This window comes from Leopardus geoffroyi, chromosome B1, assembly GCF_018350155.1.
Source record: "Leopardus geoffroyi isolate Oge1 chromosome B1, O.geoffroyi_Oge1_pat1.0, whole genome shotgun sequence".
Lineage (NCBI taxonomy): Eukaryota > Metazoa > Chordata > Mammalia > Carnivora > Felidae > Leopardus > Leopardus geoffroyi.
The window spans coordinates 170,196,342-170,209,718 of NC_059327.1; the positions used below are offsets into that span (position 1 = coordinate 170,196,342).

The window sequence follows — 13,377 nt, forward strand, 5'->3', positions numbered from 1 at the left end:
TAACCCCGCCCGCAACGGCAGAAGCCTCAAGTCTGCACGTGGGGCTCCAAAGTCTCGCGCTGGCCGGAACCTCGCCCTGTTTACCCGCGCGCCCTCGGGATCCGGCTTTCCCCCTCCCTCCCCCCGTCGGAGGCGCACACCCGGCGCGCGGACCCCACGGGCGGCGGCGGCGGCGCCAAGCCCCGCCCCCGCCCCCATTATCATTAGCAGATATTACCCTAAACACTTGCTCTTTACCTCCTTTCTCCCTCCAGGCATTGGCGAGGCGGCCTGTCAATCAGCGCTCGGGCGGCAGCCCCCCGCGCGGGGGCTCAGCTATGCCAGCCTCAGCGACAGGCGGCAGTGGCGGCGGCGGCTGCGGCGGCCCAGGCACAGGCACACACCCTCCCACACGCGCGTACTCGGGCAGAGCCGGCGGGCGGGAGGCGGAGGCACCCTCGGAGCCCGGCGCCCGGCGGGGAGGGGGCGTGCGACCGGGGACCGGCCCCGAGGCGCAGGATGGAGGAGGAAATGCAGCCGGCGGAGGAGGGGCCCAGCGTCCCCAAAATCTACAAGCAGCGCAGCCCCTACAGCGTCCTCAAGACGTTCCCCAGCAAGAGACCGGCGCTGGCCAAGCGCTACGACAGACCCACCCTGGTGGAGCTGCCGCACGTCCGGCCGCCGCCCCCGCCGCCTTTCGCGCCGCACGCCGCCGTCTCCATCAGCAGCAGCGAGCCGCCGCCGCCGCAGCAGTTCCAGGCGCAGAGCACCTACCCCGCCGGGCCCGGCCGGGCAGCCGCCGCCGCCGCGTCGTCGTCGTCTCCATCGTGCACGCCCGCCGCGTCCCAGGGCCACCTGAGGACTTCGGCGCCGCCGCCGGCGTCCCCCGCCGCCTCATCATCCTCGTCCTTCGCCGCCGTCGTCAGGTATGGCCCGGGCCCGGCGGCCGCCGCGGGCAGCAGCAGCGCGGGCAGCGACGGCGCCAGCCTGGAGCTCAGCGCAGGTACCAACTCCTGGGCGCAACTTTCCTTCCCGCTCGGCCGCGGGGAGGGGTGGGGGCCCGGGAGCCAGAAGCTGGGCATGGCGGACACCTTTTCCGCGCGCCGGACTGGCGGGAGGGTCGTGAGGGGAGAGCGGAGAGGTGGAGAGGGGCGAGTGCAGTCCGGGCCGAGAGAGAGTCGGGCGTCCGAGCGCACCCCTGAGGCCTCCACAAGCGGGCAGCAACTTCTAGAGGATTCCCCGCCGCCGCCGCCGCCGCGTGCGGAGCTTCCGACGGCGCGCGCGCCTCCTAACAGGTGGCTCCGCGCTCGGTTGCGGCTTGGCGCCCAGGAAGCCGGGCTGTGGCGGTCGGCGGCAGGGGTCTTTCGGGCGGGGGCCAGAGAAGCGGGCTTGGCGCCGAGGCCGCGCGCCGGACACCCCAGGGTGACCGCCACGGCCGCTCCCGGAGAGGCTGGGGCTGCTCTGGCGGCGCTCGGGGACGCCTTCCCTTTATCCTCGGCTGTTTCACTTTTTCCTTCCACTTCTTCATTTACCTCTCTTTCTTCTCTTCTTGTTTTTCCTTCTCTCTCTCTTTCCTGGCCTTCTGATTATCTTTTTAACCACCTCTTTGGTGCACTATTACTCTGTCGCGGTCCACTCGGCTGGCTCTTGGGTTCTTTTTTTTTTTTTTTTTTTTTCTGTGCTGTGCGCTTGTGTTTCTCATGCGCGCGCTGTCTGCTCCCTCTGCCCCTCTTTCCCCACCCACCCCAGAGTCCCAAACTGTGTCAGACAGCGGGTTCCTCTGCACCAGCCACGCGGGTGGACCTGACGCTCCCCCCTGTAGCGGACTTTAGGGAAGGAGACGTCCCGCCCCTCCCCCCAGCCCAGAAGATTCCCCCACCCCCACCCCGGGCTCTCGGGGCCCGCCGCTCATACCCCTTCCCCACCAGGAGGCTGGGGGCTGCACCCCGGGATCGCGGGCCTCCCGACCATCTGTCCTGCCCCTTGAAGAAATGCCTCTCCACTGGGAGGCTGCAGGAGGTCCCCTGGGAAAAGCCAGCTCTCCCGTGGGTTAAGCTATGGGAGGTGGGCTGGTAGAAAAGCCGTAGCCTGGGGGCCTGGCCCAAGGGCCCTCCGCGTTTATCTCGCTTATCAGAACTAAAAGTTCCTGCTCAGGCCTTTTTTGGTATTTTAGAACCCCCCAAATTCTGCATATCGGTGAGTCCAAGGCTTTTGTCCTAATGAAAATGTGAGCATTGTCTCTAAATGAGTTATAGACGCCTATGCTAATGTTATGTTGTTTGTCAATATTTTGACACATGAGGGATTGGTTTTGAGAAAGAAAATCTAATTACAGGTAATAGTGAAGACTTCCTGTTCTGTCACATGTCTCACTGATTTGGAGGTGTTTGTCGGCTTTGAGTGGGGTTCTTGTGTAGGTGTCTTATTGTTGGTGGGGTGGGTTTTTTATTTTCAGTTGCCCTTGACCCAATATTCTCTTGTGTTTTTATATTCATTGTTAGGCTACCCATCCACTTCCATTTTTCTCATTTTTCTTCTGTGTTCTCCCCTTCTTAGTAGTAGGTTTGTGTTCTTTCTCTCTGGGTTTGGAGTCTTATTTATACTACTTTTAGTTCATGCCCGTGTTTATTCCCTAGTTCTGCTTAATCTTTATCTTTTTTTATGTTCTTTCTCAGCAGTTTGGGTTCTTTTCCCATGTTCTGTATTTGTTTACTCCCTTGCATAACCTTAGTTCCACCATGTTTACTGGGGGAGGGGGGGAGGGTTCCCCTTTTTTATCTGCCTGTTCAGTCTTTAATCTCATCTTGCTTTCTCCTTTTAGTCTTTGCTGTCTTTCAATCTTTTATTTCCTTTTATACACTATAAATCTGCTCCCTCATTGCCATTTTCATCCATAGTTTTAACCTTGCTTTTTCCTGCTATTTTTCCTGCATTGTTTCTTTTTTCTGCACCAGCCACTTGCTGTCCTTTCCATGCTCCTTCCTACTCTGGCAGTGTCCTTGCTGTCTTTCATTCACAAGGAGTTTGTGGGTGTTGTTTTCCTTTTTCACCTTGTTGTAAATGTACTCTTTCAGTGTTTCTTCTTAGCTAATTTTGTCTCCATCCCCAGGTGGAAATCACAACATCACTGAATCTAAAAGAGTGAAAAGGGGCTTTGTTTGATACCCCTGAAACTCCCTATATTTTTTATTACCTTTTATTCTTAAAGGCTGCTTGCTTGCTTGCTTGCTTGCTTTCGTTCGTTCTTTCTTTCTTTCTTTGTTTCTTTCAGGTCATAAAGAGTAAGCTTGATAGCACCAAGGGCAGGATGCCATTTGCTTGTTGGAAAAATGGGAATTGGATAGTAGGTTTCTTCCATGCAATGAAGAAAATGGTCTGGCAGCAAAAAGAAAAAAAAAAAAAAAAAAGGCCATAGTACTAGACATCCTGAATTGTGGTCATAATATTAATCATTGATGGACAAACCCATCTCTTAACCCAGCACAGAGATGTGAGTGGCCATCAGAGGGACAGTCACCTTAAGAGCTGATTGGCTCTTTGAGGAACTAGTGGTTCCACTTTGAACCAATGAGCATGTGTGTACAGACAGACACCACTTAAGCATATTGAGGAGGGGGCTGGAGGAGGTGGTAAGTTGCTTGTTGCACCCTCACAGAAGTGTTACTGTAGCCTCGAGGGCCACCTAATAGACTGAAAATAGCCAAAACATTGATGTGATGAAATGAGTCAAGGACAGAAGAGATAAAACTGAGTGTCCAGTGTAAAGGCAGTGAAAAGATGAAAAGGTTGAAGTGAATCTTATTTCCCATTAAAAGCCATAAACCATTGAGAGGAGAAATGTGATTAAAAATAGATTTTTCAGCATTCTTATAAAATCTCATGAAGAGTATAATTTTCCTTAAAAGGGGTAATATACCATGGTTTTAAAAGCGTATATTTCCTCTGTGGGAGGCTTAGAGTTAAAACCCACGTAGATCTTGATATGCAGCCTAAATTTGGCATCAGGAAATGGGAAATTGCATCTTTAAGCAGAGTACAATCAAAAATGAATTACAATAAATCCTATATAATTGCATAGGTCATTCTCTTTAATGAGATTTTATTAACCTGACTGTCAAGCTTTTGAGTCAGGCAGATATTTTATCTTCTTCAACTGATAAAAGTGTCAGCTATAAACCACCATATAAATATTCATAAATCTACACATCTGTGGCAGCCTATCAGCATCATTCTTTTGGACATTAAAAGCATTCTAATTACTTTCTGTCTAGCAGAGCTGAAATGCTGCCTGTTATAGTATGTGCTTGGCAGGCATGATTGCTTTTGTTTGCCATCACAAATAGCAGCATCCTATTTTATATACCGATGGTCCAGAAAATATTCAGGGATTGACTGAGCAGGATGAATATTAGGAAGCACCATCTGGTTTTGATAGCACCAAGTATATTAACTCATCTGTTAATTTTTGACACATCATTGATTTATTTATTTAGAAAAATTGCATCCTGTTTTGCTGTTTTGATGTTTGCCATTATGAAAAAAAATTGGATGGCATTTTTTTTAAGACATAGTTCATTGATTTAAGACAAGGGTGATACTTCCAAAGATGCTTTCATTTTCTAACTTCTATTTTCTATGCCTTGAAGTCTTCTCTTAAGAAGTTATATTAATGTTTTAAGGAAATCATCTATTTTGAACTAGCTGGAAATCCTTTTGGTAGATATAATGTATGGATACATGATAATAGGTCACAAAAAATTTTTTCTGCTTCTGCATTTTTAATATTAATATATTTCACCCTCCGCTGGGTTAAAATCAAAAGGTTACCACTAATCTCGATGGCTGTGATCTCCTTCATAGTAACAGAATACTCTTGGGTATGTGCTGTGATGGGCAAATTCCATTCAAGGCTTTACTTACAAAGAAGGACATTAAAGTAAGGCGCCTGTGTTTGATTGCCGAGTTCCCATCCCTCTTCTTATTCACTTATCAGATGTAGGATGGCTTAAACCACTTACATTCAGAAGAATTTCTAGAAATGAATTTTTTAATTAAAAATAATCACGGGTTCAGATTTTGGAATCAGACTAGGCAAAATTTCCAACATGATACTATCCCAACAGATTGTGCAATAGAGCAAAATAAATTACAAGTGGTCACTTTATAGTGCTTCGTGGTTGTGCTGTATGAATATTTTGTGGTGTTTAATTTTAGAGAAGTTAAGAATAAAGTAGGTAGTTTTAAAACCCCTTTGTAAACTGTTGGTGTTCTTCCCTTCCATCTCTTGAGTGGAGCATTCTGTAACTAGGAAAAAAAAAAAACAGTTAAAAAATTTCAAAATACATGTTCATACTTTGGTCAATTAAGAATCATGGGTCAGTGACCATTCAATTGTGTTCATATGAAAACAGAACTTTTCTCCATTTCTTAGCGATAATGAGCATTGCACAGTACTTGCATTTCTAATTATATTCTGTCTGGAAAGCTAAAGTATTGCTGGCTGCAATATGTAGTAGGTAGAAAGATTTGCTGTTTTCTGCGGAGTGTAATAGTAATATTGTTCATCATATCTTTCCGTATATTGACGTTAAAACAGTATTTAAATATTTTAAGGTACCAAAAAGGAGAAATTCAACTTTTTATTGTCGTTATTTTTGCATCTATCAATTCTGAGAACAAATTCAGAATGAAGCATTTGTAAAAACTGAAGGCAAGAAGTGTTTTATGGTTGTAGCTATTCTCTGATACTCTGGGTGCACTTTAATACATTATCTTCATAATGTAGTGTATTACATAATGATTTTTTTCTCAGCATATTACAAGCTTATCCTTCAATTAAGAAAACAAATCATGCTTGTCCCTAAGTCAGATTTTTTCCCTTAAAATCTATACTCTAATGTGATGTATCAATATGATTAAAGCTACTGAGTGTGTTTTAGGACATTGAACAAATATATTTGAGCAATTCTTTATAGCCACTTCTATTTTAGCCTTTCTTTGCATATTTTGTTCCTTTCATCAAGGTTACGTTAAAGGTGTATAGGCTGTAAATCAGTTAGGGCCATGCTGATTAAAATGCAAACAGTAAATACAACTTCAGGTCTAGAATGGGATTATAGGATTAAAATGAATGAAAACTGCCAGTGTGCTAGAATTGAAAATTCGTGATCAATAACATTCTTTGATTTTACTAATAAAAGAACAAAAACCCGGAAATGAAGACCACTGTGCAACACCTTAAGGCTTCCCACTTTTATGGTTCAGCTGTTTACTTTGTTTATTTGGTTTTGGTCAGTGTAAAGAATTAACACCCAAATATTTAAGGTCTTTCCCCATTACCTTTTGGTTTAAATCAGGGGCTCAGTCCTTCCCTTCCATCTGGCAGGGGGCAGAGACATCAATTCCACTGTTTGGTGTGTAAAAGATACTTCTTATATCCATCTCCCTTTTCTCTAGTATAGCAAGTGAACTTTGTCCTGGCTGCTGCTTCAGTGAAGTTCCCAGCCCATCAATCAATTCTAGCCTGAAACTATGCCTGACATCTGGTTTTCTTCTTCAGCACTCAAAATCACTGTGTAAAAAACAGGCCTGTGCCTAATATTTGTGGGATTTAGGACAAGAGTACAGATGCAGGCCTACATCCCATATATCTAAATAATTAACAAACTATTAAATAAAATATGTTCCATCTACCTCCCCTGACAAATATACCTTAATGACCAGATCTGACTTTGGAGTTTTCAGCCAGCCCATGGCCTTCTCTCCCCACCCCCAGCTTCATCTTCTAATAGGAGGAGCCTCACATACACACGAATGGATGCCCCCGTCCAAACTTCCAGGCTCTGGCACCATGGTCTATCCTTGGGAGAATGGCTCAGGGAAGAGTCCAGCACAGGCCCTCGAAGCAGTTTAAGTAAGGAATTCCTGGATCTTGGGTACCTTACCATGGGGAGGGGAAGGGATGGAGGAGGATGATTAGGGCAGGGCCCCCCTCCCTATGTCTAAGGGTGGTACTGCTCCTAAGCATGGGAAAGCACCATGGCAAGAACAAAGTAGTCCCGTGGACTCTCAGCCTACCCAGAATGCAGCCAAAGCAATGTCCAGTGTTACAAATGAAGATCTATATATTTATGAGAGGACCCACATGCATTCAGTAAATATTTTGTTGTTCCCATAGAAGCCCTCAAACATTTCACCATTTTTCATTTTAAAAGTTTTTTCCCCTGAGCAAAAGATAGAGCCAACATTTTCAGAGACAGTAGGTAGCTAGTTAAATTTCTATCATAAATACTTATTGGCATCTAAAATCTACAGTATTTTGTTTGTTGCCATTATTCTGGATAGGGAAGAGATGAAATGAGAGGCATCCTATAGCTGTATACAAGCCCTATAAAGTATCTCTGTATATTTATAAATAGCCCATTCTGGGTGGTAGTCCAGAAAGAAGAGGCTACACCTCGTGATATTTGCATTTAGGGTGAATTTTCAAGACCCAAGACTGACAGAATTAAATCACATTTGCACAATTTTTGAGGTGTTTTTGGTTGTTTGAACTGATTGTTTTCCATTTGCTTTTTATTTTTCACTGATTGACAATTAGTATGCTTTAGAATACATTTATGTCAACTAACCAGCAGTCTGGACACATGCCCTTTAAAAGATTTGGCAACCTAATGGAAGAGGCTCATGGAAGAAGCACTACTGCTTTTTACATGATACTTGTATGGATTGGCCTAAATATTGGCCTTGACAAGAAATCCAAGTTCACAGATAAATGAAGAGAAAGAATAGTGAACACAGATGTTGGATAGCACAGTTTTGCTTTTGGGCTCATCATCTTTTGCCTTATAGGCCATCCTTTGTTTTACTTTAGATGTCTAGTGAGCTCTTCAAAAAGACTTATCTTTCTTCTCCAGTTTGCATCTGGAAGCAACGTACTCTCGTCAGGGATTGTATCAGCTGATTAATAGCAAGGGCATGAGGGCACTCCAGAAATAGAAGTAATGATTGCTGTAAGCCCTCCTATCAAGGAGGAATTGAGTCTGCGGTAGCTGGCTCGATTCGTTAGAGTAAGGATCTTAATGAAGCCAAAGGTGTGAGTTCAGACTTGTACAGGCCAGTTAATGCCACAGAGAGGGAAATCTCTCTGTGGTGCCCAAAGTCACAGTGCAGCCATTTCCCAGAATGAGGGACTGGGAATGACTCTTCAGACACCCCTCTGGTTGCAGAATGACAGGAAGCTATGCATCCTACTAAAAGTACATTCACTGTGTTACCTTGGTTTGGGATGGAGAGTAGAAATACATAATTTTAACATTTTTGAATGTTAACCTCAAAATTGAGGACCTTACTTACCCTTGTCTTTGGCTGTCCATCTCTGATGTGTTTTTTCATGTGTTTCAGAGAGTCGTATGATCTTGGATGCCTTTGCCCAGCAGTGCAGTCGAGTTCTTAGTCTCTTAAATTGTGGAGGAAAACTACTGGACTCCAACCATTCTCAATCCATGATTTCTTGTGTCAAGCAGGAAGGCTCGAGTTATACTGAGAGACAGGAACAGTGTCACGTCGGGAAAGGGGTCCACAGTCAGACGTCAGATAATGTAGACATAGACATGCAATATATGCAAAGGAAACAACAAACTTCTGCCTTTTTGAGGGTTTTCACTGACTCCCTACAAAATTACCTGCTCTCGGGGAGCTTTCCAACTCCAAACACCTCATCAGTCAGTGAGTATGGCCACCTGGCCGACGTGGATCCTCTGTCAACCTCCCCCGTGCATACACTAGGTGGCTGGACCTCCCCGGCGACATCCGAATCCCATGGTCACCCGTCCTCTTCTACACTGCCCGAGGAAGAAGAGGAGGAGGAAGAGGAAGGCTACTGTCCTAGATGCCAAGAGCTGGAGCAGGAGGTTATTTCACTGCAACAAGAAAATGAAGAGCTCAGACGGAAATTAGAGAGCATCCCAGGTACTGTGCCATATTCCTTGCAAGCTAACTGCAGATCATTCCTTCCTGGTGTCTCTGTGTGCATGCGTGCATGCACGCATGTATATGTATGGTTTTGGCCAGTGAGGTAAAAAAGTTGAAAAAACAGGTATGCACAGGGTGTCCTTACCCTTCCGGTACCACACAGAAGTTTCAGGATAAACTACTAGCCTTGTTCTATGTTTAAGTCCAATCTTAAGAGATATAGGCCTGAAGACCACCACCCTATTCAAAGATGTCTCTGTCCATATAAAAAAGATTCCAGACATGGTGCAATAAGATTGAAATAGGCCAAGTACCGTGAGCCTGAGTTTTCTTCAAAATGTGGCCCTCTTTTTTTAAAAGCGGCTTTTGTATTTTTAAAGATTTTGTTGTGTTTTATTAGTTAGTAATAAAGATGAAAATGAACTGATACCTTCGGTGGTTGGACTTGAGTAGTACTGAACAAGTGGTCTCTTCTGTTCCATTCATTTCTTGCCATTCTTGTTAAGTTTCAACAGGTATCTTCTCTTTTTAGCATGCAAGCTCCCTGTTAAATGAGCAACTGTAAACTGAAAGGAAAAGATCAAAGACAGACCAGTAATTAAGCAGATCTCAAACTATTTGTGCCCCTGGCAAAGCAGGCATTTCCTGCCTCTTAGAGACATTAGATTTGCTGCATAGTAAAGTCATCTTTATGGCAAGATCTTCTCTGGGTTGCAAAGCCATTTTTTTTTTTACTATTTGAAAAGGTGCCAATTTTGCTTATACCTTTGAATTCATTCCTGCATGTCTGTGGCGTACAAAAGATAGTGAGATCGTTAGCTAGAGCAATATCTTCAAATCCTTTTAATCGTGCAGCCCACTGATAAAAAATTTTGAGAATGTATCCACCAATGTACATGCTTCTTGGTTAACTACATACATGTCCTAGTATACTAATAAAGTATATTTCAAAATAAAGCATATATAGCATGTTAAAAATTTTAAAGGCCGATACATAAATATAAATAGAAAGTATGTTCGTTTCCTAATTCAGTGTCTTTGAACCGCCCAGTTTGGCAACTGACTTAAAAATAAGGAAATATTGAAGAACATTACCCACTTGTTTATTAGTTCCCTTAGGAAGCAAAAAACAAGTGTTAAGAATTGCCAGATCAGAAATCTATTTTCTTTCTGTCCTTTCATTTAAAAGCATTACTCAAATAGACCTGAGGTTTGGTTCAGAATATTTTGGAATTAGGTTTAATGCAGTCATGTTGTGGGGGAGTCGTGTGTGCAGGAGGTGAAGTAAATTCATTCTCTCTCTGGGGCGCCTGGGTGGCTTAGTCGGTTAAGCATCTGACTTTGGCTCAGGTCATGATCTCCCGTCTCTTGGATTCAAGCCCCGCATTGGGCTCTGTGCTAACATCTCAGAGCCTGGAATCTGCTTTGTATTCTGTGTCTCCCTCTCTCTCTGCCCTCCCCCACTTGCACTGTGTGTGTCTCTCTCTCACTCTCTCTCAAAAATAAATACTAAAAAAATGTAAGAAAACATTCTCTCTCTTTGCAGTTGAGCGTTGGGGTTAGATAAAAGGGCCGTGGTGTCTTCTCAAGTCAGGAAGGCAGGGACCACAGGAGACACTGGGTAAAGCTCAAAGAATACAGTGGAACCATTGTTCCACTGGGTTCTCCATGGCAGAGAAAGAGAGGGGTGTAGCTAACATGCTGGGATTTTACAGCTTTCACAATTCCATAAATTATGGTCGGTTAATTATGGGTTTGATCCGACCCAAAGGGGTGTTTTCCATCTTACTCCCCACCCTCCTCTCTGCCTTTCTGGGGGAGAAAATACTATCCTGGAGATCAGCCTATTTTAGATACTTACATCAGCCATTCAGAACTATGGGTAAGAGTTTCAGAGCGCAGGGACAGGTGACACAGAAGTCCAGAGTGGTATTGTCAAATTCCCAGTCCTAAACATTTGACCTTGGTAAATATCAAGCAAATTTGGGGTTTAGTCCTCCCATTTCCCAAACTGTGCCAGGTGGAAGGGCTGTGTCGTGGATATAACTAACTCACTGCTGACCTGCCACTAATCACCGTCTTTTTCCATTTCCAGAAAGATGAAAATGCTGAAATTTCTTGAGCCTTCTTGATGGTCCAGTATTGAAGGACACTTGTTGAAATTAGGGTGTGGTCACCACTGTTAGTGCAAACATTCCAGCTCTGTTGACAGTCCCCTCCATAAACTTGAATCAATAGCCATTTCATATGGAGAACCATGATTGCTATAATTCATACCGAAACTCAACTATGTAAATAAAAATCAGTTTGTCAGTTATGAACAGAAAAAACTTAGTGTAAAATTGAAGAAAGATTAGCTTATTTAACACATGTACTCATTACCTAAGGACACCTTAGTATTGGGCGTCCAGTTGAATGTGTCACTTGCAAACCAGATAGTGATCACCTAAGAATCCACCTTTCACTCCATTAGCTACTAATTTTGTGGGGGAAATCTGTAACTTTTAGACAGTCGTTTGAAGAAAAGTGCAGCAAGTAGTACACTCTGGTTTTGCATCTAACAAGAGTATTTCGCAAGCGGTAACTCTCCTGTGGAATTTGGGATGGATTTTCCTTAAGTATCATCACTGTTTCCCAATGGCTTCAAAAGACCTCTGTTGTTCCAGAGGGCAGTGCATTTCCATGGAAGCACCTGCGACCTTCCTGTAGTAGAAATTACCCTTATTTTGTGATATAACTGTATTTACAGCCAAGCAGGATGGATGAGTACAAAGGAGAAAGCATTCAGAGCGCCTGGGTGGCTTAGTCGATTAAATGTCCGACTCTTGATTTCAGCTTAGGTCATGATCTCATGGTCTGTAGGTTCGAGCCCTGAGTTGGGCTCTGTGCTGACAATGTGGAGCCTAGTTGGGATTCTGTCTCTCCCTCTCTGTCTCTGCCCCTCTCCCGGGCATGCATGCACGCTCTCTCTCTCTCAAAATAAAATAAACTTCAAAAAGACACAAAGCATTCAGAGGAAATAAAGTGAACAAGAAGATAGGGACACCTGCCCCAGGTCAGAGCTGAGACCCTGGTTTTAGTTCCTTCTGTGCCACTCCAGAGTTGTGCTATTGAGTAATTTTGAGATTCCTGTTTCTTTATTTTCTTTTCCTGAAATAAAGCATTCATATCTAGGAAGGGCAACTATAAAAGAGGATGGGAAAGTGCAGACCTTTCTAAAGAAGGAAGAGTTTGGGGAAGGTGCACCTCCAGCACCACCTGGGAGAGTTGGGTAACTGTTTTATTTGTGAAACACTCCACAAAGTCCTGTTGATTAATATCAGCCACATGCAAGCAAGGGGCTTCTGGAGAATAATACTCTGACTTCCTGTCCACAGTTACTTGCAAATATAGGCGATTAAATATTTTATCCCAAGGAAAGAGCATTAGCACTTACTCTTTGGTGTTAGATGATCACACTAGAAATTAAGAAAGTTAGTTGAAAAGTTTAATTTTTTAAAGGCAAGAAAGCAAAGATAGGTTAAAAGTAAAAAGCCACAGAAGAATTGATATTTAGATCAGGAATACAAAAAGTTGAGACGTTATTAAAAGAAGGAAAATGATGGGGCGCCTGGGTGGCGCAGTCGGTTAAGCGTCCGACTTCAGCCAGGTCACGATCTCGTGGTCCGTGAGTTCGAGCCCCGCGTCGGGCTCTGGGCTGATGGCTCAGAGCCTGGAGCCTGTTTCCGATTCTGTGTCTTCCTCTCTCTCTGCCCCTCCCCCGTTCATGCTCTGTCTCTCTCTGTCCCAAAAATAAATAAACGTTGAAAAAAAAATAGAAAAAAAAAATTAAAAAAAAAAAAAAAGTAAGAATAGGAGCTCTTTAAAAAAAAAAAAAAAAAAGAAGGAAAATGTTGGGAAAACTTCTCACTGGAGAGGGTGTCAGTTTAGAGCTGGCATGTTTGTTTGTTGGGAGAGCGCGAGCAGGGGAGGGGCGGGGGGGGGGTGGGGACAGAGGATCTGAAATGGGCTCTATGCTGACAGGCTGACGGCAGTGAGTCCAATGTGGGACTCAAACTCACAAACCGCGAGGTCATGACCTGAGCCGAAATCAGATGCTTAACCAACTGAGCCACCCAGGTGCCCCCTGCATGCTTGTTTAGAAAGCATACAGTCAACACAAGATGAGAGAACTCCTAAGGGAGGATAGATACAAAATACTGTATGTCATCTAATTTAAGACCCATTGGATGGAAGATGCGCCAATATTCTATGTTCCACTAAGAAAGCAGGAAAAAACACTGTGAATCATAATTGCATCTTTGAACAAGCTCAGAGATTTTAAAACATGAAAAAAATGTGGGTCTTAGCATCATAAAATATGGTAATTTAAAAAAATAACTTCCAAAGTAAAATAATTATGACATATTAAAAACACCTTGAGAT

At 44.2% G+C, this 13,377-nt stretch overlaps 1 protein-coding gene across 4 annotated transcripts in view; it reads left to right on the forward strand.

The window, feature by feature from the left end:
• The first annotated feature begins 382 nt into the window (after positions 1 to 382).
• The window catches only part of BEND4 (BEN domain containing 4), a 39,079-nt gene continuing 26,084 nt past the window's right edge, over positions 383 to 13,377 (forward strand). For 3 of the 4 annotated variants that reach the window (XM_045474214.1, XM_045474218.1, XM_045474217.1), the window contains exons 1-3: positions 383 to 982; positions 6,755 to 6,892; positions 8,383 to 8,949. In XM_045474214.1, the coding sequence (XP_045330170.1) occupies positions 499 to 982; positions 6,755 to 6,892; positions 8,383 to 8,949 (1,189 nt within the window). In that variant the 5' untranslated portion in view covers positions 383 to 498. The remainder of the gene's footprint in view (positions 983 to 6,754; positions 6,893 to 8,382; positions 8,950 to 13,377) is intronic. The other variant, XM_045474215.1, reaches the window with a different exon arrangement.